Source organism: Camelus ferus, chromosome 17 (assembly GCF_009834535.1).
Source record: "Camelus ferus isolate YT-003-E chromosome 17, BCGSAC_Cfer_1.0, whole genome shotgun sequence".
In the NCBI taxonomy this organism is placed as follows: domain Eukaryota; kingdom Metazoa; phylum Chordata; class Mammalia; order Artiodactyla; family Camelidae; genus Camelus; species Camelus ferus.
The window spans coordinates 34,863,214-34,889,730 of record NC_045712.1 but is presented as its reverse complement, the minus strand read 5'-3'; the positions used below and the strand labels follow the sequence as shown (position 1 = coordinate 34,889,730).

The following is a 26,517-nucleotide window of genomic DNA, read 5'->3' as shown; positions in this document are numbered from 1 at the left end:
AGGCTCAGCTGATACGCTGACTGTCTGAGAATTGCTTTCCATGATTGACTGAGGGTGAGTTCTGGTGGGGCTCCTGCTCCCCAGTGTTTTTGGATCCCCTCTGTCCTTTTCTTGGGCTCCGCTGGGCACTCTTCCAGGCCCTACAACCTTCATGATCTCTCCTTATGTCATGGCTGTCCTGGGAGACGAGCATTTTCAACCTCCCATTTTATACTAAAGAGAGTAAGATTCAGAGAGGACTTGAGTGGGGTTACACAGTGTGTGGGTGACTGTTAGGACTTGTCTTTGGGTCTCTTCACTTTCCCAGTCCTGCACCACTTCCCCTACCTCTGTCCTTGCTGGGATGTGTTTGGGGAAATCACAATGTCAGAAAAAGAGCCTCCTCGTCTGTTAGAAGCTGGAGCTATGAGCTGGGAGAGAACCAACTCCCAAGAAACCATGAGTATTCCGTGAGAAAAAGTGGTCACTACACCGTGCTCATCCCAGAGAAAAAGTGGAAAATCCTAGGCAAGCCCCAGTGCAGAGAAAAAACAAAATCCCTGCAGAGGCAAACTATAGAATGCTGAGGGTAGCTTTGTAAATTACCAGAATTTGGTTTAACTCCTAAAAGGATAAATCATTTTCCTTCCACTTGAGAGGGAGAATCTAACCCTGGCCAAAGCCGCCAGCAATGTCTCACCACCTCCCTACGAGAACCCCAGGCCGCCTTCCCCACGTTCCTGCTATTTCTATACGTAAAAAGTATGTCCCTTTCAGCCCCACCTGGAGGTCCAGTCCCAGAGGAAGGTGCCAGCCCAGGAAGGGCTATGATCTGACTAATAGAGACGCACATCCTGCAGCCCCCTCGCCAGCCTCAAGGACGTGTGAGCTGGCGGGAAGCTGCCAGCATCCTCTTGAAGTCCTGGGAGATCTAATTACCCCGACAAGGAGAAATTTTTGAGCAAGTGAACACTGGGGATTGGAATCATCCGTTTTTTGACGGCTGCAGTTAATGTGAGGCCCAGCTGCAAAACTATCCCTCTGATGTTCTGACAACCGGCTCCCGGGACAGCCGACTGTTTGATCGGGAACTGCCAGCTTTTCTGTCGCCCCCCGAAGGTTTCCTAAGTTGTCCTAACAATTACCGTCTCCAGGAGCCAGCCGCATTTCAGGCCTGGGCACAGTAATGAAGAAAGTACAGCCACAGTGTGGGAGGCCGATGGAGACCACCCTTAGGCTGCGGTGAGTCCCAGGCCTGAAGTTGAATTCTGAGCACTGCAGTGGGGTGAGGGGTGGGAGGACTTGCCCTTTAGGTTTGGGATCTCTTTTCAGTATTATCACCATTTTACAAATGAGGAACCCGAGGCACAGTGTGCCACGGTCATTTGTCAACAGGTTACAGAGGTGACATCCAGACCCAGGCCTGCCCGGCCCAAGCCCCAACTCTTTAAGTGTTTCCCAGATGCCCTCAGATCTTTTTCCTCTCCCTGTTTCATTTCAGAGCTTCTTGCGACACATCCTGCCAGCTCTGTCCTGAAGTTCTGTCCCTGAAAAGTGCCAAGAATGATGAGTTAATGCTAGCCTGTTTCTCAGTTAGTGGATATTTTTACCTTTTGCTATAAATATCTCAGAAAGAATTGCCTCCAGTAGCTGCAGGACCAAGCAGGGCAGGGTTTAAGGGTGTTGGCCAACCCCCTTTACAGAAAAGCCTGAAGTGAAACAAAAGAGAGAAGGCTTACAAGCGCCTACTAAGCGCCAGGCATCAGGAGAGCACTTTCATTTGCTGATTTATTCATGCAGGAGATGTTTCTTGAGCAGTTACTACGTGCTCCACATAGTTCTAGGCCCCAGGGGACAGACACTGCAGTGAACGAAACAGAAAATGTCACTGCCTCTGTGGGGTTTGCATTCAAGTGTAGGTGGCAAGAAAACCCCAAGTAAATGGAGTCATGACTGAGATCGTCCATCGTAACCAGGATTCTGGAGGAAATAAGCAAGGGCCTGGGGAGGAATAACAGAGCTCCTGGGACCAGGAGGCAGAGAGGACCTGGGGAATGAAAGGGAGGCTGCCGCGTGGAGTGAGGGGGCAGTGTGGGCAGAGGCTCGGAGGTGGGGCCTGAGGAGGAGGGCTGAGAACAGGAGAGGGTCACGCTGCATTATCTCGTGCATTCTTGCCAGGCCCTGCAGAGCCCATACCAAATCCTCACCCCAGCAGGTGAGGAGAGACAGAGGCACTGAGAGGGGATATGACTCAGCCAGTGAGGAGGTGACAGGGCCACCTTTTGAACCCAGACCTGGGTGAGGGGTCCCTGCCTCTCTCTGCCATCCAGGGCTCTGCATGGCCGGAAGCTCAGCCCTAGTCTCCTAGCACAGTGCCCTGCCCCCAAAGTTCTAGGTGCTTTGTTTGTTCCTTCTGGTTTTGTTGCTGGGCCTCAGGCTGAACAGAACTTAATGGAGTGTGATTTGAGGGTTCATCGGGAACATTTTGTTTCCCCTATAATTGCAAGCTGAGGCAGAGATGTGCGTTGCTGGTTGCTAGGCAACCAGGTGTGACCCAGTGAGTGGTGGGGGCGATGATTCTTCCTCGACAGAAGTGGCAGATCCACCCACCCTCCCCTCTCCATAACCCCCCAAGATCCAGACCTTCCCAGCCAGGCAGGAGAACCCCAGGGACTCATGATGAGGGGGACAAAATACAAAGTAGGTGCAAGCAGGAGTCCAGGGTCCAGGCCCAAAGGAAAAGTAAAGAGAAGGACCTATTGCAACATGTAGGGGAGGCCCTTTATGACCATAATAGCGGCCCAGACCGTTACCATGTGCCAAACACTGTTCTAAGCACATGAGCAAACATTAACTCATTGTGTCTTCACAACAAGCCTATGAGGAAGGTACTATCAAAATCCTCATTTTAAAGACGAGGAAACTAAGGCAGCTGGGGGTTAACATCCCCAGCCTGTAAGTGGCAGAGGGAGGTAGTCTGGCCCCGAGCCCAGCACCAAAGCAAATGGGTGGGTGGCCTGTCAGAGAGATCAGATTGGGGGTCAGTGAGGAGAAACAGAACTCACGAGAGATTTACTCAGAAACTGGAGTTGAGTCAATCCAACTCTTAATGGGGCCCTCCTGTGTGCCGGACAGTTTGCCTTCTATAGAGATGAGGTAAAGAACTCAAGCTGGTGGAAAAGAAGTGGGGGAAGATGGACCCAAGCAGCCATCAGGCTGTTTACCAGGGAGTGGTGGGTAGTGTGAGAGAGAAGAGGAAGATGCCAGGAGAGGTTGGCATCGAGGCAGATCCCAAAGGAGACGAGGCAGACCCGGGCCTGGAAAAGGAGCCAGAGGTGGAAGGAGAGGTATTTCAGGTGGCATTTTATCACCTAGGATTAGAATTCATTTTTTCAGGCATCTGTCTCCATCCCAGACTGTGAGTTCCTTAGAGCAAACATGGGCATTAAGGGAATGAACTTGGGTACCTGGGTAACCTGGGTAACCTGAGTAGGGTTGTGAATTTCACAAAATGTGGACTGGACTGATCCACCCCAGGAAAACAGGACTGTGTCAGCCCCTGCAGGATTTGAAGATGGGGGGGAAGTATTTATCTTTGTGTCCCTAGGAGACAATACGTATCTGACATTTGGGGTGCAGCGATCACAGAATGTTTATTTAACAAATCTGTGAACAAATAAGAAAGGGGAATAAAAGAATGAATGAATGAGAGAGTGAGAGAGATTGGTCTTAACTGTTGAACACAGGATGCTGGACCCTATTTGTTGAGCATTTAGAACCACTGCATGTTCAGAGGAGGGAAATAAAAGTCCAATGGGCACTTAAGGGAGATTGGAGCAGCACTCCCTGTGGGTCACAGTGTGGTGGTTCTGGGAGGGGAATCCACGAAGAAGCCATTGCAGGAGTAGCCAAGTGAGAGATGCTAGGGTCCTGATATTAGATGGTGATCTCAAGACAGAAGAAGAAAGGTCAAATCCAAGAAATTCCAAGGAGGCTGGTCAGTACAGTCCAAAGGAGGGATAGATTTGAAGGAAACGAAGAGGTTGATCATAGATGTCCCGAGTTGGAGATGTAAATAAAACAACCGGGTGGGGCTACCTTGTGGGCCCCTTGAATTCTCAGCCCAGAGACCAAAAGAGAAAGGGGGTAGGATGAGAGACACAGCAAATACCTAAAGCACCAGCTCCTACTTTCTGAACCCACATCTGTGGCAGACATCACTCATCAATCCCCATGCTCAGAATCCTCAAGCTCAACTCCAGGTAGCCCCTGCTGATCAATCACAGGTGACTTGCAAGATGAAACTTATCTGTTGCCCTGGCCTGGGGGTGGTAGGGGGAGCCTTCAGACTGGGCCACTCTCTGAAAGCCAGGGGAGAAGAGGGAAGAGGGCACTGAAGGAGCAGAGGTGGGAGCAGTGAGGCCTAGAAATTAAGGTCTGGTGTGAACCACCGGAGGTCCAGTTCAGAACTATGTACTTTTCCCTGTGTAAGCCTTCAAACTCTCTCTTAAAAGACTTTAAAGGCTGACAGATTTTAAACACTTAAACTCTTTAAGAGTTTTCTTTATAAAGGACCTCTTTTTTTAAGCAAAATCACCCAGCCAATATTATTCATTCATTCCAATTAGTGAAAAAGTATCCGTTCTTATGAAGAGTAATATTCTGAGGGTCCAGTTTGATAACTTTCCTGAAAAGCCCAACTATTCTCAGCTGCCTTCAGTTCTGTGATTTGGTGACGACTCTAAGGAGCATGCTCTTCTCCTCCTGCGGGCTCTGTAGCCTGCCAGCCATTCGGGCCACACCTGTTTAGTGAGCACCTACTGTGTGCTGGGCTCTGTTTGAGGTAGCAGGACTGTCTCCACCAGGGAGCTCACAGTCGGGCAAACTAGGACAAGAGCTGGCTCAGAGCCGTCTGTGGTTTCACCAGTGACCAGGCCCAGCAACCTCCCCTCCTCCACAGTCAGCTTAACAGCTGGGGAGAGAGAGAGTTCTGCCATGTTCCAGTTACCAAGAAAGCATCACAGTCAGCCTTCCAGCGTCCCTGCTCTTGCCAGGTTGATAGCAAGGGCATGGCTGGTCAGCAGAGAAACATCCCTTCTCCTCCTGCGGAGGGTGGACTCACCTCCCAGCAGGACTGGCACCACAGGGTTGGCCCAGGGTCCTGTGGGCCCTCAGGTGTCATGGGAACCAGGTTCCTAAAAGCAGAGACATGCAACCTCTCGAGTGCTGAGAGTGAGCAAGACTTCCAAAACAGCTTGCTGAAGGGAGCACGCTCTCCCCCAGACAAAGCACTTCTAAAGAAAACACTTCAGAGAGAATGTGGCAGGTTGGTTTCTAGAGAGAGACTTCCATGGGTTTTCCCACAAGTCAGTAGGTGGATGTGGCGATGACAGTGGCTGCTCCAGTTGGGGTCACTGGGTGCATTTTCCTGGCGGTCACTGCACTCTCGTATGAGCATGAGCCTCAGTCAGTCTACCGTCTTTATCAGGCCCGATGCTGAGCCCACCACCACACCTGCCCCCTGAACGAGGGGAGTAGCCGGCTTCCTGCTGGACAGGAAGTGCCCGGCACCTGAAACAGAAGCCCTGCTGACCCTTCTCAGTTGCAGGAGCAGCAACAAGAGGCGGCCTTTGTCAAGTTCTTGGAGAGACACATAGAACATTTAAATTACAAAAAAACACCCAGCAGTGTGCAGTGAAGCACCAGCACCAGGGGTAGTTTCGTGGTGCAGGTGCTTAGCTGTTCCCAAAAAAGCCTGTGTCGCAGAGCAGCAGGAACGTGGGATCTTGGCATCTCGAGACCTGGATCCTAGTCCTGGTGATGCCACTGATGGCTGCAGGCATTCAGACAAGTCACGTCACCTCCTGAGCCTCAGCGTCCTTCTCTGTGGAGTTGAACAAGGCTGCTGGCCGTATGTAGTTGATGTCCTTTAACCGATACATTTAGGGAATAATCATCAATGCTCACTCTATGCCAAGCCCTGGGTGCTCTACATAACCCTCTCCTCAGCCCTCTGGGGTCTGCAGGGTCTCCCCCATTTTATAGCCCAAGAGGCCCAGAGAAGATGAGTAATTTTCCCCAGGTCACACAGCTCTGGAAAGTGGTATGGCTGGAGCCACAGTTAGTCATTGGATGCTGTGACCACACAGTTCAAAGCCCAGAGGATCAAAATTAAAGGCATGCCTGTCTTGCTCCCAAAAGATGTTGAGGCAGGATGTGGCATCAGCACTACCCAGTTAAGTCTCCACATGGGTGTAGAAAAGCCAGGGCGGCTGGGAACTGACATTTCTGCCCACCGGTGTGTGACTGGTGCTGGGTTGGAAGGCTGGTGCAGGGAGGTGCACAGTTACAGTTGAATGAATGAGTGAATGAGTGAATGAATGAATGAATGAGGCCACACATGCACTATTTCAGAACAGGACTCAAGCCAGCTTCCCAGGTGTGTAAAATAGGATGATGATAGTATCTCCCGCAAGGAGCCTCTTCAAGGATGAAACGACTTCGTACGTGTGAGCGCAGTTAGCATAGAACCTGGCACCCAGTAAGCACTGAGTGTCGCCGGTGATGGCTGTGAGGACGAGCGGTTTAACCAGAGGGTTGCATGTATGTGTCGTGAGTGAGCTTCATAGCTGTTGCCCCAGATGTCGTCACAGCCAGGGAGACCCCTCCTCCCTCCCTTCCATGCTCCCTCCCTCCCCCCTCCCTTTCTCTTCCCCTCCCTCTGTCTATCCTCCGTCCAAAAGCACATGGTGTTTACTGTGTGCCAGCCACAACCAAGAACACAAAATAAAGAGACAGCCCTGGCCTTTCAGAAGCTCAAAATTAAGTAATCCCAGGAGTCAGTTAAAATATCACTTAGTAACTTCCAAGAGAGATGAGGCCGCATAGAGGGGCCATTAGACAAGAGTGGGGCCGGTCAGAGGTGGCTTCCTGAGGACGGTCCCCAAAGGAGGAGGACCAGAAGGGCAGCCGGGCAGGTGAACAGCCAGACAGAGAGAAAGCTGGCACACGGGAGGCAGCGCGAGAAGGGATAAGAGGTTTGCCACCAAAGTGACAGCACTGATGGGGCGCCCCGTACCCGGCCCCACACAGTGCGGCTCACCCCCTCCCTCGTCTGCAGCCCCTCCGCTGGGTTTGGGGCCACAGGCTGACCCAGCAGCCTTAGAAGGCCCCTCATGAAAGCTTAATGGCTTCATGAATGAATGATATGGTTACAAGACAAGTGTGCAGGAGGATCTCGGAATTTTTGAGCAAGAAGGACTCTTAGAGGGCTAATCCAGGCCCCTCAGTGGAGAAGCAGCAGAGGCTCGCGAGGTCACAGGGCCAGTGATGGGAGAAAGACCAAGACGGGGCGCCAGACCCCAAGAGATTTCTCATACGCTCAGTTCCCACCCACCTGCCTTGGTTTGGGCTCCCCAGAAGCTGAGTGTGAATCAAGGATGAGGTGCAGGTGGTGGGTTTGGGAATCATCTCAGGAAGGAGAGATCCAGGAGAGGAAAGCAGGGAGGAGAGAAATGCCGGTACGAGGTGTGCTGGTGAGCAGGTTACTGCCGCAGGCACCTGAGGCTCTGTCCCCCCGGACCCCTGCCCGGAGCACGGGGACGCGTCTCTGGATTGTCCTTTCCTGGTGCAGGGCTGGAGCATCTCTCCTGACTCTCAGCTTCTGCTGAGTGTGGTCTGGGTAATTCCAGGCACTTCTGGGCCCCCTGCTTGGGGGCATCTGGTGAACCCCCAGCTGCAGGAAAAGCCCTGAAGCAGAAGACAGATTCGGTGGGCACGTGGAGGGTGTGGCCAGTGTGCTTGGGAGCTGCCCACCACAGCTGCAGCTTGGAGTCACTGAGGACTGAGGGGTGTAGCCCCGGGCACAAAAACGAATGTCATAGCTCCTTGGGAGGTAATAATCGTACCAATAATGGTTTCTACTCATTGAGGTATTTCCCTGCACCAAGCCCCATACCGAGTGCTTTATGGATTACCTGAACAGGTACCAGTTATCCCCCTTGTACCAATGATGAAACCAAGGTCCAGGACGACTTATGTAACTTGTTTAAGGTTATATGGCTAGAAAGTGACAAAGTCAGGATTAAAACTCAGGTCTATCTGCTCTACAGACCTCCTTAAGCCTCCAGCCATACAGCCTCCCAGGTGATCAAAACCTGCCAGGTGACCCAGGTGCAAAGATCATGTTAGGGTGCAAGGCTCTGAAACATTCCTCTGGAAGGAGGGAGGGTGCTGCCATAGATGGTCCAGAGTGCAGTCCCGGTGCTCTCGAGGATTTGCCATGGGTGAAAGTCACTTTCTCTGCTTTCTGTGCCTCAGTTTCCTCATCCATAAAATGGGGCAATTCATAATGCCTTTCCAGCCTCCCTCATGAGGATGATTCAGCCTGGTTGGAAGAGCTTGCACTGGTTCTTTATGATGAGGAGACCCAGGTTCACGTCCTGGGGGGGCATGATGCAGTGACTCAGGCTTAGACTTTAGACCCAGACAAATTTGGAGCTAACCTCCAGAGGATAGGTTTCTTTCCCTGTGCCTCATTTACCCCATCTGCCAAGTGGGGAGAACAAAATGATGTCACAGGGGAACCATGAGTGTAGTGCCATCGCTGTTTTGAGGTTTAGGTGTGCGGACTTGAGTCATTCCCTGAACCTCTGTGAACCACGGTTTCCTCATCTGCAACACAGACCTCTTAAAACACACTCTGCAGAGTCTTATGGCCCAAATGTGGTCATGGATGTGGACATAGTTCCTAAAACAACTTTCACAAGGGAGTTACTATCCGCTTTCTGGGCCCTTCGTGGGTTTTCTGATTTGCTTCATAACTGTCACACCACCATCCTCCTTCCCCACACCCCTCCCTCCTCCCAACACCCCAGGATTCTTTCAATGAGGGAGAATGCATTTCTAAGAGATACATCCCGGTCCTTCCACAAATATCCCTTTTGGAAGAGTGAGAGAAGCTACTGTCATAGAGATGAAGGCCTCTCCTTCCTGCATTTATGTCAGATATCGGAGCTCACCAATGATTTCCCCAGGAAATTCAGGTCCCTAACTGGAAAGTGTGAGGGATGCCCCAAGGTGAGGCTGAGGCTGGAGATGTATGTTTCCCCAATAAGTCCTTTTGTGGGTGTCTGGCTGGAGGCTCCTCCATCCCTCCTGTCAGCAAGGACAGAGGAGGCCACAGCCTTGGACGCAGGAGGAGGCCCTGAGTTTTTCCTCTGCCCCCACCCCCACCTTCAGCCTGAAAATACTTCACAGCAGACATGGCTTTGGAGTTAAGCACTGAGCCCTCCTCAGCTCCTTTCTTCCTGTGCATGTGTTTATGGAACAGCTACTGTGTATCAGACCAAGACAGACGCAGTCCCTGCCCTCATGGTGCTTAGAGTCAGCAGGCAGGTCCAACACTAAGAAAAACCAATTACATGATTAGTTGTTAAAATAACTTAAATGAAAGGAATGTTCAGTGAGCTATGAAAACATTCAAAAAGGGGTCCAACCTGGGGGGAAGAGAGACAGGTTCAGCCCAGTTAAGTGTAAATGGGGGAAAGAGCATTCCAGGCAGAGGGAACAGCATGTGCAAAGGCCCTGTGGCAGGAGAGCATTTGTGTTGAAGCCACACTAAAGAGGCTGGTGGCGCTGGAGAATAATGGTGGGGAAGGGGAAGGTAAGACTTCAGAAGAAAGCAGGAGCCACACTACACAGGGCCTTCCAGATCTTGGCCAGGAGAATGGCTTTTCTTGGAGCATCTTCAGCAAGGGCCTGACATTCACACAGTGCGCTTCACACTTTTAAAACATCCCTCTGACCACTAAGTGGAGAACAGCTTGAGGGTGGCAGCAAGGAGATGGCTACTGAGGTCATCCTGGGCTAAGTGCAGGAGGTGAAGAGGAGTGGTCAAATCTGAGTTAAGTAGTCAAGTATTTCTTTGGGTGGAAGTACACACGGGTAGTAAGTGATGAAGCCAAGGTTTTAACCCCGGAATATTTGTCCCCAAGTTCACGTCCAGAGATTTGCAGAAGTAAACCTGTAATATTTCCAGTACATATTGATTCCCCCTTTAAATTAAACTTCGAGTCATTCAAGTAAAACATGAATATATTCTCCTGGTTAAATCAAAGTATTTCAGGCAAAGCTAGCATCCCAACCACTGCAACCAATCAAAGTGCCCTTTTCCTCCCTAGACGTTCCACCATCATGGGCTTGGAGCAGATCCTTACAGACCTTTTGCTACACATTTACATATATATGTACCCATAGAAAATACAAACTATGGTTTTGTTGAGTTTTCTGTTTTACATAAATGGAATCAAACTATACACATTGCACTGCAACTTGCTTTTTTCACTCAGTTTGTCTTGGAGAGCCTTCTATATTAGTACATATAAATGGATCGAATCTTTTTTACACTGCTGCATTGTATTTTATGGACAGGGTGCACCACAGTTGATTTAGCCCACTCACTTTCCAAAGATGGAAATGCACGTTTCTATAAATGTTGTTGCTTTTGAAGGGCTTTGGGTTTTTTTTTTTTTCCTTTCAAAATATAAGACTTTTATTTATGCTAATGGAGGAACCCACACCACAGTGACAACACAAATATTTAGCAACACCCAGCCTGATGACTAAATTTTCCCGTTTTCCTCAGGTGCTTGGCATCCCCGGGAGCTCACTCTTGTCTATTGCCAAGTCTCTGTTTATAGCTAAATGCTGTCTTGAAAACAAGGGGAATGGTGGAGTTGTCGGCTTTTCGGTCCTGAAAAAGGCATCCTGGCACGATGTGGAAAGAGTACAGCTGTGGGGCCTCAAAGACCTGTCATCTGGGTTCAAATCCCAGCTTTAGCCTTTGTGACCCTGAGCAAGTCACTTGACCTCTCTGAGCTCAGCTTTTCCATCGATGAAACAGAGTTTCTCATCTCCATCTTATAGAATGGCCAGGAGAAGTGAAGGCAAGGCACCTGGGTAAAGTGAAGATTACCTAAGAGCACATACGTGTGCATTTAGTGGCCCTCTGTTTGCAGCCCCAGCAGAGTAGAGGGAATGGGGAGAGGGGTGGCCCTGCATCACTAAGGGGGCCGCTCAAGGTCATAGAACAATGAAAAGACATAAATACTCCACCACTGCGGGCAATGCCGTGTGGGGGTGGCGTTTGAGTTCAAAGGGATTTCTGCCCGGGTTCTGGGCACCTACTTCCGTGTTGACCCTCCTTTCATCTTCACCCCTGCAGACAGAGCAGAGGGTGGTCCCTTTGCCCCAATTTGCAGATGAGGAAACTGAGATTCCAGTTTTGGAACTTGCCCCCTGCTCAAGTTCTCAGTAAGTGGCAGGATTGAGACTGGAACTTGGTCCCTCTGCTTCTAAAAGCAGCCCTGAGGCTTCAGGCAGCCACTCTGCAGAGCGCCCCCTTCTGGAATGTGATGCGATGTGATGATATCTTGGATGTCTCCGTTCAACCATCAGGACCCCTTGGAAGGAGAAGAGAAAAATGGTTTTTCTGGCCTCCCTTTTTCCAAGGGGATGAGATAAAGGCTCTCGGAGGTCACCTCAGGACAGTCTGAATCAAATGTCTTCAATGGCATTGACAGAGAGAGAATACGAAATGTCCCTAATTTTGTACGTGCGATAAGGCTCAGTTTTTCAAAGCTCACTCACTGCTCATTTGAAGAGGTGAGAGCCCCCTCCCTCGGTGTAGAGGGCCTGGGCCAGGAGTCAGGAGCTCACCCTTGGTTCTGCAGCCAAATTGCTGTTTCTGGGCCATGTGACTTCCCCATCTCTGAACCTCAGTGTTCCCACCTGTCAAATGGGAGGGTGAGACCGGTTACAGGACTTGTCCTGCTCCAACAATAGGGGAACCCAGGGGAGGGCACTGGGGGGCTTTAGGGTAGGGTTGCCAGATTTAACAAAGAAAAATACAGAATATCTGTTAAATTTGAATTCCAGATAAAAAATTTTTATTAGTATGTCCCCAGTATTATAGGGAACATAACTTATACTAAAAAATTATTTGCTGTTTATCTGAAATTCAAATTTAACTGGGACTCTTGTATTTTATCTGGCAACCCTATTCAGGGCCTTCACCTCCCATTCTTTGATACAGATTATTGATATATTCACAGCTTCTAGATAAGCCCCTGGCTTTCAAGCAGATCCCCACCACCCACTCCCACCCTCCCCCCAATACCCACGTCCCTGCCCACATAGAAATTCTGAAGCCATGAGCTGAGAGGTGTCATGAATCTAAAAATTCCTACAGTGGAGATAGGGTGGTAGCTCAGCCAGACTTGAGGGAAAAAGACTAAAGGGGGACTTAGTGCAGAAATTTATGTCCACGTGTGTCTCGGTGGCTAGAGGGACACAGTGTCTGTGGGTGCTCACAAGCGGCTGGCCCTGTGCTGTGCCACACCCACATGGGCGCAGTGGCACTGCATCCATGTGTTCCCGAGAAACCAGCCGGGGCGGTGGCCATGCGCATTCATGCCAGCATCAAACGCCTCGCCCACAGCCGTGTGCCACATCTGCCTGTGCCTGTGTGGCTGGATGCCGGGTCTGTGTGTGAGCCCATGAACCAGTAAACACTGCCTCCACGTCATCACCTGTAATTATTAGAGACCCTGGATCCTCGGGAAACTCTGCCTGGGCCCATGATGTATCAGAGAGACGCCTCTGCCCCTCGGGGACCATCCACACTGTGATGTGATCCTAAGTTCCAGGCAGTGCATGCTGCATAATAGCCATCAAATCTGCTCTGAACTTACAGCAACTGCCCAGACAGGTGCTGGTGCAGACCACAGGGATGCCCACAGCATGTGCGGTTTTCCCAAAGAGGCGTTGTTGAGCTCAGGTTTGCTAAGTGGCTCTTACAGGTGGCACATGGCCACCCACATGTTCAGGGGCCTCTGGGAGGCCTGAGCATCCACAGCACGCCTGGTCCCCAGTGAGGCAGGTGAGGGGGTGAGGTTTCCTGAGGGTCTGCTGTGCACAGGCACAAGTAGCCGCTTGTAGGGTAGGGTGGAGTCCGCGTCCAGAAGATAGTGGTAGCCAAGGGTGGGTCTCACTCGGCGTTTGACCTAGCCACCCAGGGCCAAAACCTGGCACTGAAGAGATGTCTGATCAATGGGTTAGTGAATGACAGATGTTATCAGGGAAGGAGAAGAGGATGGATTGCTCTTACTGAGTAAATCAAGGAAGGCTTTCAGGAAGAAGCTTTCTGAGGAGTACGAAGTACAACTAAGTTAGGAGCTAATGCCCTGGGGGTAGCTCAATAATGTATCAAGCCCCCAGCACGTGCAGACACCGGCCCACGCACCCTACATGTGCATCCCCTGCACAGTGGGCTGTGAGGCAGGTGCCATCATTAACCCCAAGCTGCACATGAGGAAACTAAGGCCCAGAGCGGGGAAGTCACCTGCCTGAGGTCCCAGCTGGGAAGTAGCTTCAGGCAAGGCTCATGCTTAGATCCTTCCTCCTGTTCATTGTTTTGTCTTGAACATCGTGAATTCCTAAAAACATCCCAGCCGTGGTTGTGAGCTGCCCGCTCTGCCTAGCCTGTGACAGGCTTCCAGCACGTGGACCCCCCCTCCCACCCGACATACAGCCTCATGCCACACACCTGCGTGTGCCCACACCTGACAACAAATAATTCCTGTGCAACCGAAGTCCCCGCACTCTGCACGCGGCTCTCTCCTTTTACGTAATTAATAGAACACAAATTCTGACTCCAGTAGACTTTGGCCACGCGCTGGGGTATTTTTCACTGTGAAGATCCACTTATCTCGCCTCTGCAGTTGATAGAGAGCTCCGGATATGTCTCACCAGGCTCACTGCAGCCTCAGGGTTATTTTGCTCCCATTTTATTGATGAGAAAACTGAGTTCCCAGGAGATGAAACAACCGGTCCAAGTTCATCCACAAACCTGACTCCTCGCCCAGTGCTCGGTTCTCTGCCTCTTGTACAAAAAGAAACTCATATTTGAAAACATGCAGCCCTACACAGCATGTGACATCAATTCCCTGGCATGTGTGTTTCTGAATTTTCAGGGCCTCACTGGCTGTGTCCAGTGATATTTGACACAGTATTTTAATTTTTCATCTACTAAATGGCGAGATGCCCTTTAATCTTAATTGAATCTCCGACACCATTTATCTCTCACACCAGCCTGGGTTGTTTCTGCTCCCAAAATAGGCATGTTCTTTTTCAGCCAGAAGGCGAGCAGACTATGAGTTTCCACTCCTGGGAAGGGCGTGAAGGTGGGGCTGGACCAGGAGGGCTGTCCCACCTGTAGGTCTTCAAAACTGCTGTCTTTGGATATAAGGCATCAGAGTCACTGGTCCCCGGCCTTCAGCCAGGCCCATCCTTCATGTCACGTGTGGGGAAACTGAGACCTAGAGAGAAGTAGCTGATCTGCAATCACATGGCCCTTCTGTTCTGCCCGCCCTCACCTTGACTGCCCTCCTCTTCATCTTGTTGAAATCCCATCCGTCCAAAGTCTTCCTCCTCCAGGAGGTCGTGATTAATTACCCCCACCACCTAAGACTGGATGACATAGCCCAATATCCTGACCTGGTGACCCTTATATGAGACAGCCAGCCCCAGCCCGTGAGGTGGGCCCACGTTTTACAGAAGGGGAAACTGAGGCACTGAGCCATGAAATCACTCACCCAGAGTCACTCAGAGCTGGGATTTTAACCCATGGCATCTGACTCCAAGCGCTGCCTGAGTTCTGGGTGAGCAAGACATCACGGCCGCCATCTGCTGTCTCAGCCGCCCCATGAATCCCTCTGCCTGAGGTTCCCATCTTGGGTTTATATCCTGGGGTGTTTTTGGTGGTGAAAACTGCCTCGCAGTTTCCACCATGGGATTGACTCTTGCAAAACACACAAGCATTTTTATTTCATGAGCTATTATTCCAGGGGAAAAGGTGGGAGGTGGGCTTTCAGAAGCCTGTGGGGAGCAGGGCAGGGCCTGGTGCTGGGCAGGGAGCAGCTCAGGAGAGGGGAGGAAGGGACAGAGAAGCTGTTCTGTTCTAACCCTTCATTCCTGCAGCCCCATTCCCCTTTCCCAACCTATAGCCTCGGGGATCTCAAATTAGCCATCTAGGACCAAATCCAGCTTATGGATATATTGTATTTGGCCTAGAATGTTTTTAATGGAGTAATTTTACATCAAACTCCAGATGTCCAGCTTCTCTTAGAAAACTGGAGAATATGCCACACTGGGCCACATTCCCCCACAGAAGCTGAGAAATGCCTGCCCCCTTGGGAAGGGCTGAGATTCTTCACTTTGCCCCAGTCCCCACCACCCCCTGTTGCCTCCCACTTACCTACTCTACTCATTCACAAAACCTGCCTGGCCCCGCACCTATTCAGATTTGCAACCTCTGCCCTGTGCTCTGTCCCAAGACCCAATGTTAAGCCTGTGAATCCCCAGATGACAGAACCCCTAAGCCATGACCAGACCCCCTGACCTGGCGAACACCCACATTTTCAACTGGTCACACTGTAGATTCCAGAATGTTCAAATCACAGACCCTCAGGAGATTCTGAGACTCCCCTCTCTTTGACTCAGTAGGAGGGGCCTGGGAGGTGGGCTGGCCCCATCCTCGCCAAGATTCTTCTTAGGGAAGGCTTTATTTACTCCAGACCTTATGAGGAGCCCCAAAACGTGAACAGACCCAGCAGGACCACTTCAGGGCCTGTAGCCCTTGAAAACCTTGGGATGGTCAGGGCCCACTAATTCTATTGAACTCTCCTATTGTCAAGATGGGGAAACTGAGGCTCATAGAAGGGAATTGGCTGGCCAAGTTACAGCAGACTGCTCTAACAGGCCAGTGTGACTGTGCCTCACCCCCTCCTCACAGGCCCACCACCCTCTTGAATTCTCCCTTCTTACCTTCATCAAAACTCACTCCCAGGGAAAAACCTGAAACTCATACACACCATGGTGTCCAGGACTAATGATGGCTTCCCCCTCTCAGGGAAGCTAAAAGAACTGGAGCTTTTAGTTAAAGGAAGGAATCCCAAATGGACGAACTTCAGACTTTGGCTGTGGGTAGAATTGGACAAAGGAAGAACCTCCTCACAGCCCCTGAATCACACTGTATCATGCCTGCCTGCTCTGTATACGGAGATCCTAGATGCCACCCCAGCACAGGAGGGTGGGGGCAACATTTCCATGTGCTTAGAACAGGGCTGGCCTGGGTTCTCAGGTCCCAGGAGCTGGGTCTTTTGAAGGCCTCAGTCTCCCCATCTATGAAATGGGCATAAGCCCGCTCGGGCTTCCTCACTCTCACCGCACAGGCAGGACACCAAATCTCCACGCTTACCCGCACTGGCAGGCATGGTGGGGGTGGGGTCTCCTTGGGATTGGGCCGTCCTCAGGCTCTCCCGCAGGGTCTCACCCAGTCTGGCTCCTGGATGCTATAGATGTACGTCTCGCTGTCAGTATCAGAAAAGGCGCAGCACCTAGAACCCAGATGGGGCATGCCCATCTCCCTGCACCCCTGAACCATAGACTGTGGGACTCCCAGGACCACTGAGCTCCTGCATCCATGAGCACAAGTCTCTTCCAGTTACCGAGTGCAAACTCGTTCCACTCTCCTCACAACAGGCCAATAAATCAGGAGTTAAGGTGTTGAGGCAAGGAATGACGACTTTATTCAGAAAGCTGGCAGACTGAGAAGATGGAGGACTAATGTCCAAAGAAAACCATCGCCCTCGAGTTAGAATTCAGGTTTCTTTTATCCTCAAAGAGGGCAGAGGAGGTGGCTGGTTGTTGCAAGCTCCTTGGTGCAGATCAGACCCTGGAGGGGACGTGCTGAGGCTTTGTTTTCGCAGCTGTCGGTAGGCCTGGTCTTGATGTTCCTGTAAACTTGCAGTGAGGCAAATGGTATTCTCTATTCTGCAACCTTTCATCTCCATGTGAACGGAAAGGTGTTATATATGCTTAAAGGCCAGAGAGCCTTGAGAATGGGTGCTCCTGTATATTTCAGGCTGTCGGCAGCATTCTTAACTCAAGCAATAGAATACAAAGCTTAAAGTAAAAGAAACAGATCTAATGTGGAGTCAGATTTGTTCTTCCTTATTACATTCCCTTCTCAGGACTCTCCCCGGTACCCAGTACCTGCACTGGGCCCCGCAGTGGAGGCTGGAGAAACACAGGCTGAATGAATGAATGGATGGATGGATGGATGAGCAAATGAATGACAGACTATTGGACTTCTAGAACCTGTGATGTGATAGGTTATCTACGGTGTGATATTAGCCCGTGCGGCCCCCACAACTGTAACAGCAGAATGTTCCAGTCCTCCAGCCCCAGCACACTGTGGTGCTGTTCGGGAGATGCTCTGGGCTGAAGTGAGCACTGGGCACCAGGTTCTGGGTTGGAGGCTGCCAGTCTCCTGCTTTTTTTTCCCCCTCTCCTCTCTTCTCTCCACCCTTCACCGCATGGCCACCCCTTAGGATGATTCCCAGAACCTGTGTGTCTCTCCTGGGTCCCACGGTCCAACCTCTCTGCCCTCTGTCCACAGGTTTACCAGGCACTGCTCCAGACCTGGAAAAGAGAAAGCAGATTTTTGGGCAAAATTTTATACCTCCAAAGAAGCCAAAAACCTTCCTGCAGCTCGTGTGGGAGGCGCTGCAAGACGTGACGCTGATCATCCTAGAAATCGCGGCCATCATCTCCCTGGGGCTTTCCTTCTACCACCCGCCTGGCGAGAGCAATGAAGGTAAGACAGGGGTCCTGGGACCCCCCGCCCCCGGCCTACAACGTGCATGCCGGGCTACACCAGAGGGTGCTGGGGGCTTGGGCCATGGCTCCCTCCAGGGGAGGAAACTAAGGCCCAAGGGGCAGAGCCTCACCCACAGCCAACGGGTGGCTGAGCCGGACCTGGGCTGAGAGCACCCAACCCCGGTTTTCCCATGTGTGAAATGCAGGGATAGGGCCAACAATGGTCATATTAGAGAGATCATTTACTGGGCACTTACAGTGTGCCAACTCTGGGCTGAGGTGCCATCCTCCTGACAACCCCATGAGGTAGGGGCCATGATTATGTCCATTTTAAAGACGAGGAAACTAAGGCACAGAGAAGTGCGTTAACATGCTCAAGGTCACCCAGCTAAGAAAGAGTCCCCAGGTTATGCAGTGGGGCGTGTCAAAAACACCGCTGCCTGGGCCTGCCTCCTCAGAGGTTCTGGTTCTGCCAGATGGAGCCCAGGTGAGGGTGACCCCAAATTTCTGTCCAAGCTGCTCTCGGAGGGCTTCCCACTCTCACATCTGAGGACAGACCCCCTGAATCTCTCCCCCACGGGCTGCACCCATGCTCTGACCTGACAGTACGTCAGCCCCGTTCACCGAGGTCCCTCTCATGTTCCCTGCCCTCTGGATGCTCCAGCCTCTGAGGGGCCCTGTTTCAGCACCAATGCTGGGCTCCCCCTCAGGGTCCCGAAGTCACTCACTGCTCCAGGCCTGCAACTATGAAAAAGTCTCTGGTGACTTCAGAGCTCGGTGCACATGATATTCTAGAACAGGGATTGCAAAACTCGGTCCACCGGCCAAATCGGGCTCCCTTCCTGTTTTTATATGGCCCGTGAGTTAAGACTAGTTTTTACATTTTTAAGTAGTTGAAAGAAAATCAGAAAAATACAATTTTGTGACGTGTGACTATTATATGAAAATTTGTGTTTCATCATCTAAAAATGCAGTCTCTTTGGGAAACCCGCATTTCTTTCCATGCTGTCTGGGGCTGCCTTCCTACCACAGTCGCAGGGTTGTGCCACTGTTCCAAAGACAGCAAGACCCACAAAGCCTAAAACATTCACTTTCAGGCCTTTTACAGAAAAGGTTTGCCAGCCTCTGTCCTAGAGGATCCGGAAGGGATGTTGTTTGTTTGGGGGGGGGGGCGGGAGATAGTAATTAGGTTTATTTATTTGTTTATCTTAACGGAAGTACTGAGGATTGGACTCAGGACCCCGTGCACGCTAAGCGTGCGCTCTACCACTCAGCTATATCCTCCCCCAAGGAAGGGAAGTCTTGCCTCAAGAAAAATGTCTCCCCTCCCCAGCTACCCACCTCTCTCTGAGTGTAGAAGGAGAATAAAGTGAGTGAAGACAGAGTTCCTGAAGTGAGTCCACCCCTCCCTGGGTTAGAATTCTGGCTCCGTCGCTTCCCAGCTGTGTGCCCTTAAGCGAGTCACTTTCCTTCTCTGAGCCTCAAGAAACTCATCTGCAAAACAGGGCAAGGGACCTCACGTTGGAGGGTTATCACGAGGAGGTGGTGAAGGGGTACATGGACAGTCCAGCACACAGAGGGCACCTGGAGGTGCTGGACTCCATGGGTGCAGCCGCCCTGGGTGTCCTTTCCTCTGTCCCTACCTGGGATCTTACCCATCATGCCTTGCGGGAGAAGGACTCTCCTTCCCTGCCCCTCCCTTCCCCTTTCACGTCCCCATCCCGGGCTTGGTTCAGTGCAAGGCGCACCCTTGCGGGCTGATGCTGAATCCACTCTCCCTAAGAGGGATCCCGAAATCTGTCCTGGGTTCTGACTGGGGACCCTGCTATGTGGGCAGAGGAAGGACTGTCCAACTCACCCAGGGAGGGTTCTGGAGCAAACCTACTCTTCCTAATGGGAAACCTCAGCCTCCACTCAGCCTTTCATTCCAGAAACCGAACATCTGCCAAGCATTAGGGCTTCACTAGCTCAGTGATGAATGATGATCCTTTATGACGACAAAGTCTCTTAAACCTATGTCATTCTACACATATACACATAGATAGGTAGATAGACAGACAGACAGACAGACAGATAGGCAGGCAGATATATACACACACATACCATGGGATATGTGGGATCACATAAGATGCATCATTTTGTTGTTAGATTTTTATAATCTGATTTTCATTAGTAGGATATTAAAAACACTTTTCTTTTTATTAATGATGATTAGACATTTCCTAATGAATGTGCTGTGTAAATAGATAATCCTACTAGGGTCACTGCAAATAAAAAGTGAAGAACATATAAGAAATAACCCTTAGGGACTCATTTTCCCAAATGAGGAGGCAGTCTCCGAGGTTCCTTCAACAGCTGTTGTCCCTCCCAGTCCCAAGCCTGTTTCCTGAGAAACAGGATAACCACGTCTATCAGGCCAACTCCCTCAATTTTATACATAATATTACTAGTTGATTTCTTTTATCTGCATGACCTTTTTCCAAAGAGGGTTTCAAGACATCAGAAGACCCATCTCACAAGATGAGGTCAAACAGAAAGCCAGACAGAAAAGGAATGGAAGCAAATAAATTTGTTACCAAGATTGAGATATAAGTTTGAGTTTGAACTTCCTGGCAGCCAAGGCAGAAAGGGAATTAGGATGATTTGCACAGCTCAAGTTATCAACAAGGAGGAAGGGTAGTTGTTTAGGAAGAGCATGTCCCCTGACAGTGAATTCTGGGGTGAACTTTGACATAGGACGTTTTAAGGGCTACATAGAAGGCAGCCTTCTTTGCAGAAGTTTTATAGAAAATGTAGAAGAGGTACATGGCTTCTTGCATAAGCCTTGAACAAAGCTAAGGGTGCAACATAAAAGCATAATAAGAAGGGTAATTCGTACTATTTTTAGAGCCAGCACTAGCTGGGAGCTTTTAGCGTAAAAGTTCGTTTGATCCTCACTTGACCCTCATAACAGCCCTGTGGGCAGGTACTGTTACTACCCAGGAAACCGAGGCCCTGTGATGGTAAATGACTTGCTGGGACAGGCTCTAGGAAGCGGCAGAACCGTGACTCAGACCAAGGTGTTCTGGCGTCCGAGCCCTCGCTCCTGTCCCTCGGCTACATTTCCTCAGAGAGGGACTGGGTTGAGTCATTGCCACCAGCATAAGTAACCTCAGGTGACCCAACTTAGCGCAAGATTAGAATTCAGAGGGCAGGTGGTAGAGGACGTGTGGTGGGAGCATAGATCAGGCTCCCGGCAGACAGATGCCTGGGATCATCTCTGTCTTAGAGAGGTGGGAACTGAGGCCCAGAGAGGGGAAAGATTTCCCTAAGGTCACATAGCTCGCAGGCAGTAGGGCTGGATGTTAAACACAAGTATTCTGGTTCTCTCCCCTGCCCCTCCTTTCTTCCAGCTGAGACACTAGCTCAGGCCCCACTTTGGGATGGTGAGGGCAGCTATGCACACTCGGGTCCCAGAGAGTAGAGATCCTGCACTTTGTGATTCTACTTACTCCTCCCCAACACCCAGGCCTCGGCCTGAGCTCTGAGCTCTCTACCTTCCATGTTGCCAGGACCACCCCCTGCCAAGTCAGACTCACTTCATCATTTAGGTATAAAGCAATGCTGATGGACTAACAAGCGCCAGACTGCCTTGCAGAACACATAGTCCTTCCCTGTTTGCTTTCTTGGCTCAGAGACCTCTAGACACTTTTTGGAGGTCACACAGCACGTTTGTGGGAGCTCTGGGATTGGCATACCCTGTGCTCCCAACTTCCTGCACATGACAGCTCCCCTAGAGTGACAGACACATAGACATGCCAGAGTGACAGGCACACAGTAGGTGCTTAGAAAACGTTTGTGGCTTGACCAGTTATGAAAGTTCTTATTCGATGCCAGACCCTGGTAACCACTTAGAAAGTATTTTCCCCATTTCACTGATGAGCAAGTAGAGGGAAACCCAAAGAGGCCAAGCGGGTTCTCCAAGGTCACACATACAGTAAGCAGCCACACCCTAGAAATCCTGGGTCCAAGGAGGGCAGCTGCAGGTTCCCCAGGCCCTATGGTCACAACCTGCAGATCCTGTCCCTGCTCCAGTGCAAGGGGGCCCCAGAGGAGACCTAGCAGGGCCTCCCCACACTCCTCTTCCTTCCCCTTCCTTGTCTCTTTCCCCTAACTGCACCAGCCCAGCAGGGGTTGTTGTCAGGGTCTAGTGTTCCTGGTGGCTGAAGCAATCTGCACCCCTACTTTCTGGCCATTCCAAGGCACCATGTCATCATCAGACAGCTCTCAAAAGGAGATCAAAGCTAACGGGCTTTTGCTGGCCAAGTGAGGATTCCTTGGTATCAAATCAGCAAGGGCAGCAGGCAGGGCTGGGAGTCAAGGGAACAGGGTGCAGACCCGCTCAGCTACCATGCCCTTGGCTCCCAGAAGCCCGTCCAAGGAGAGTAGCTTGTGAAAAGGAGGAGAGGACCAGTGTTTATCATGTGCTCACCATCTGCCAGGCCCTCACTAAGCCCTTGGCTCACAAAGTCCCTAGAGTCGTCCCACTTTATAGCTATCCAAACCAAGGCTCAGAGAGGCCAAGTCACTTATCCAAAATCACACAGTAGAGCCTGAATTTGAAGCTAGGTCCTTCCAATTCCAGAACCCAAAGGCTTTCCATTGTCCAAGACTGTCTCTAAATGTCCTTAATGTTCTAGGAACTAACGGGGTGCCTGCTGATGAAGCACACAACAGGGAAAGAACAGCATTCACACTAAAAGAGCACGTAGCAAGGGCACGGTTTAACAAAAGTCCTGTAAGGTGAAGCACTGGGCTCTGTATCTTGAATCACTCCCCTAAAGTCCAAGAGAACGCATCTCCATGTACTGAGCTTCTGTTTAGCAAGGATTTCGCCTGTGTTTCCCAGTTTTGGGGGTTTCACTGGTGTCATTTGCAGTACAAAGGGGCACCCTAGTTCCCCTCCTCCTGTCTTCACGTGGTTCTGAAGTCCAGTTCAGAGGACCCCCCTCTGAAATGTGGGGCTCGAGGCTCCATTCAGGCTGCCTGTGAAACACAGGTGCAATAACGACGTCACACGCTGGCCAGGAAGCCGCAGCTTTCTCTGGGCATTTGCTGTGTGCCCACTGTGATGGCTGCTTTACAGAAAGGCTCCCCTAGTCCTCTCAAGCACCTAGGAGGAAGCACCTGTCACTCTCCCCATTTTGCCCGTGAGAAAACCGGGGCACAGTGATTAAGTAGGTAGCTCCGGGCACTCAGCGGGGATTTGAACTCAAGGCTGGCCCAATGTCACTTATCATTACCATGATCATGATTATCATCACCACTGGAGGCTGGTCCAGTTAAGCAGTTTAAAATTATTGGAAAAGTCTGAAGTTCCCAAAGAAAAGAAAAGTGGCTTTGAGAACCCCGTATGGTGGTGTACTTGTTTATTAGCCGCATGGAAAGATGCTTCAGCAAAAGATTAGAACTTCCTAGCGACACATGTCACCGACCTGCAGTGACTCTATATTGTCCTGAGCTTGGGCCCACCAGTGAAGCCTTGACCTTCCCAGGAGCTGGGAGCTGGAAAACCTTCCCTGGTGCCACTGTACCTCTGGTCATGTTGCTTTCGAGCCCCGGTTTCCCAGAGAGTCCTGCTGGGAATTCTTGAAACTACTGATCTCTCTTTCTTGGGCCTGAATTAGACTTCTAGACAGTCATCCATGAGTCTTTGGCAACATCTTCTACTTTCCCAGTGAGGCCAGCATGTGGCAAAGGGGGCCGCTGGGCTGGGGGGCAGTGGGCAGGCCAGTCCAGTGTCAGATTCCAGGTCTGGATTCAAACTCCAGATCTGCTGTGTAACCTTGGGTGAGTTGCCATCCCTCTCTGAACTGCTTCTCTTCTCTCAGCCAGCTTGAGGATCCTTGCAAATGGCCCAATCCCCTGCCCGGCCTCAGTAGAAGGGGGCCACTCAGAGTTTTTCTGGGAGTAGATCGTCAGGCACTGCTCATGGTCACTGTTCATGGAGAAGGTCATTTTCCACTCCCCCACCTCCCACCCAGTGGAAGAAAGGGCCTCTGCTAGTCTGGCTGTGGCTCTTACCTCTCTGGGCCTCAGTTTTCTCACCTGTTAATGGGGATAATACCTCTCATACAGAATGTGTGGAGCCACTGTGTGGGCAGCACTGCCTTAAAGTCTGAAGTCTTTGCATCAAATGTGTCTGGTGTTTCTTTCTTTCTCTTTTTTCTTTTTTACATGGTAGATCTGTGCAGGCCTCAAGCAATGTAGGGGTCCAGACCCTGAGGTTCAGTGGTGTGAGGGTGTGAGGGTGTGGGGTGGAGGGTCACTGTAGGTCAGACAAGTGGCTCAGTGTGTCAGTGTAGTTGGCACTCAAATCCAACAAAGGCTGAGTAAGAACCTCCTGTGTGCTAAGCACTGGCTGGGGCTTTTATCTTCCTCTTCTTGAGCCTGGAAGGAGTTCTCAGTGACCCCCACTCTGCAGATGAGGACACCGCAGCTCAGGGAGGGCAGTGACTTACCCAGGATCATAGAGGAGGAACATGGGATTCAGACCAGCTTGCTGGAGGGCAGGTCCAGTGCTGTGGCTCCCAAACCAGCCTAGAGACCTGCCTCGCAGTTTCTGGAAGAACGAAGGAAAGGACATCGGCAAAAGTGCATTTTAGACCCGAAAGCACGTGCACTACTGATTGCCATGAGGCCCCTTCCGCCTGGCTGACCCACCCCGCCTGCTTTTCCTTCTGCTCCCTACAGGATGTGCCACGGCCCAGGGCGGGGCAGAGGATGAAGGGGAGGCGGAGGCGGGCTGGATCGAGGGGGCCGCCATACTCCTCTCGGTCATCTGTGTGGTCCTGGTCACAGCCTTCAATGACTGGAGCAAAGAGAAACAGTTCCGGGGCCTGCAGAGCCGCATCGAGCAGGAGCAGAAGTTCACCGTGGTCCGGGCTGGCCAGGTTGTCCAGATCCCTGTGGCTGAGATCGTGGTTGGGGACATCGCCCAGGTCAAATATGGTAAGTGTCCCAACCACAGAGCCACATGCTAGACCTGGAGTCTGGGCAGAGGTGGGGCGGGCCAGGCAGACCCAGAAAGACTGGCCCAAGGCAAGGAGTCGGTCCCTGAAGTCTGACCCCAAGCCAAGATGTCTTCTGAGTTCCTTGGAGAGGGAGAAGGCTCCTTTCTGGAGGTAGAATTCCAGAATCCATTTAAATCAGAAATGGCAAATACGTTGCACGAGTACCTCCACTCTCCAAATGTCTACCCATAGCAGACATTACTAATCAATCTCAGCTCAAAGCCTAGATGCATCCTCAGTAGCCTTCTCAACACAGTACTCTAAGGACCACTAACACTCAGAATGGATTTATGAGATGAAATCCATTTCCCATCTCTGATTTGGCTGTTGAAAGATGGTTATTGGGCTAGAGAAGGTGTTAGAGGGAGTGGCCATGGGTGAGCGAACATTCTAGACCCATGATGCTGTCATGGAGAAAGTGGGCAGGCTTGCGCCAAAGGGAGTTTAGATGAGATATTCCCTAGGTAAGTCAAGGCAGAAAATGGGAGAAAGCTTAGAGGGTCCCTCCTCACTCAGCCGCAGGGGGTCTTGGTTTCCTCTGATAATATGCCTGTCTTGGGGTCTTCTCAGCCTAGTCAAGACAGATGAGTCCCTTCTAAAAGAATTTCCCCAAACCGTAGTTGAGACCCAAGAAGAATTAATCACTGAGAAAACTGGGCCCCAAATCCATGCCATGCCAAGAGAAGCACTTTATAAACTGCAGGACATGCCCACTCGAGCTAGGTTGGTTGTGGGACCTATTGGCCTATGACGGGGACCGTCTTGGTTCCTACATCCTGGGAGCTCTAAGCAGCCAGTTCCCAAGGGCAAACCTTCCCTTGTAATCATGTCTTGAAGGGAATGTTGCAGCCTCTACAGCCACCTGAGACCCTGCCGACTGACCCCTCGCCCTTCCTCCCACCAGGCGACCTCCTCCCTGCCGATGGCCTCTTCATCCAGGGCAATGACCTCAAGATTGATGAGAGCTCCCTGACAGGGGAGTCTGACCAGGTGCGCAAGTCTGTGGACAAGGACCCCATGCTGCTGTCAGGTGAGCTGCGGCCCAACAGTGGGCTCACTCCCATTCCTGGGTCCTGCCCCCATGCCAGGGTGGCGCCCATGTCTCCTTCATGAGGCTGGAAGGGCTCTGAGACTTTGGTCCTTGCCTCTGGCCCCAGACGAGAACACCTTCCCTTTTCCCCAGGAAATGTACATTGAGCCATCTGTGCACTCAGCTCCAGACCCTCAGGCTCGCACAGTGCATAAAATTGACAATAATTCCTGCCCCCGTGAAACTTACCTTCTAGAGAGCTGGTTTTCTGAGAGGTCAAACAATGAAGCCCGTTCTCATTAGGAACGAAAAAGAATCAGTCAGGTGACAATTGTTTTAGACACTTATGTGTGCCAGGCACTGATCTGGGGGCTAGGGCAAATGAGGCCCCAGCCTTGAGGGGATTATAGTATAGTGAGGAGAGACAGACAATGTGAAATCCCAGAGGCTGATAGCTGAATGACAAAAATAAAGGAGAGCAATGTACTGTAGTTGGTTGGGGAGGTGGGAGAGGCCACGTGTGAGCTGAGGTGTGAATGATAAGGAGATGGACTTGCAACTTTCCAGGGGAAGAGTACACCAGGCAGTGGGAATAGCAAGTGCAAAGGCCCTGAGGCAGGACTGTGAGCAAATTGGAGGGGTCAGACATCAGGACTTTTGTGCCATGGTCAGGAGTTTGTGAATTTTCTGAGTGTGATGAGGATTCTCTGGAATGGTGTTAAGCGGTAAGCTGAT

The 26,517-nt window shown here is 51.1% G+C and overlaps 1 protein-coding gene across 7 annotated transcripts in view; it reads left to right on the top strand.

The window, feature by feature from the left end:
* Positions 1–26,517, top strand: part of ATP2B2 (ATPase plasma membrane Ca2+ transporting 2) — a 330,440-nt gene that overhangs the window by 237,131 nt on the left and 66,792 nt on the right. For all 7 annotated transcript variants that reach the window (XM_032458949.1, XM_032458953.1, XM_032458950.1 and 4 more), the window contains 3 exons: positions 17,501–17,698; positions 24,433–24,690; positions 25,657–25,782. In XM_032458949.1, coding sequence (XP_032314840.1) covers positions 17,501–17,698; positions 24,433–24,690; positions 25,657–25,782 — 582 coding nt within the window. The remainder of the gene's footprint in view (positions 1–17,500; positions 17,699–24,432; positions 24,691–25,656; positions 25,783–26,517) is intronic.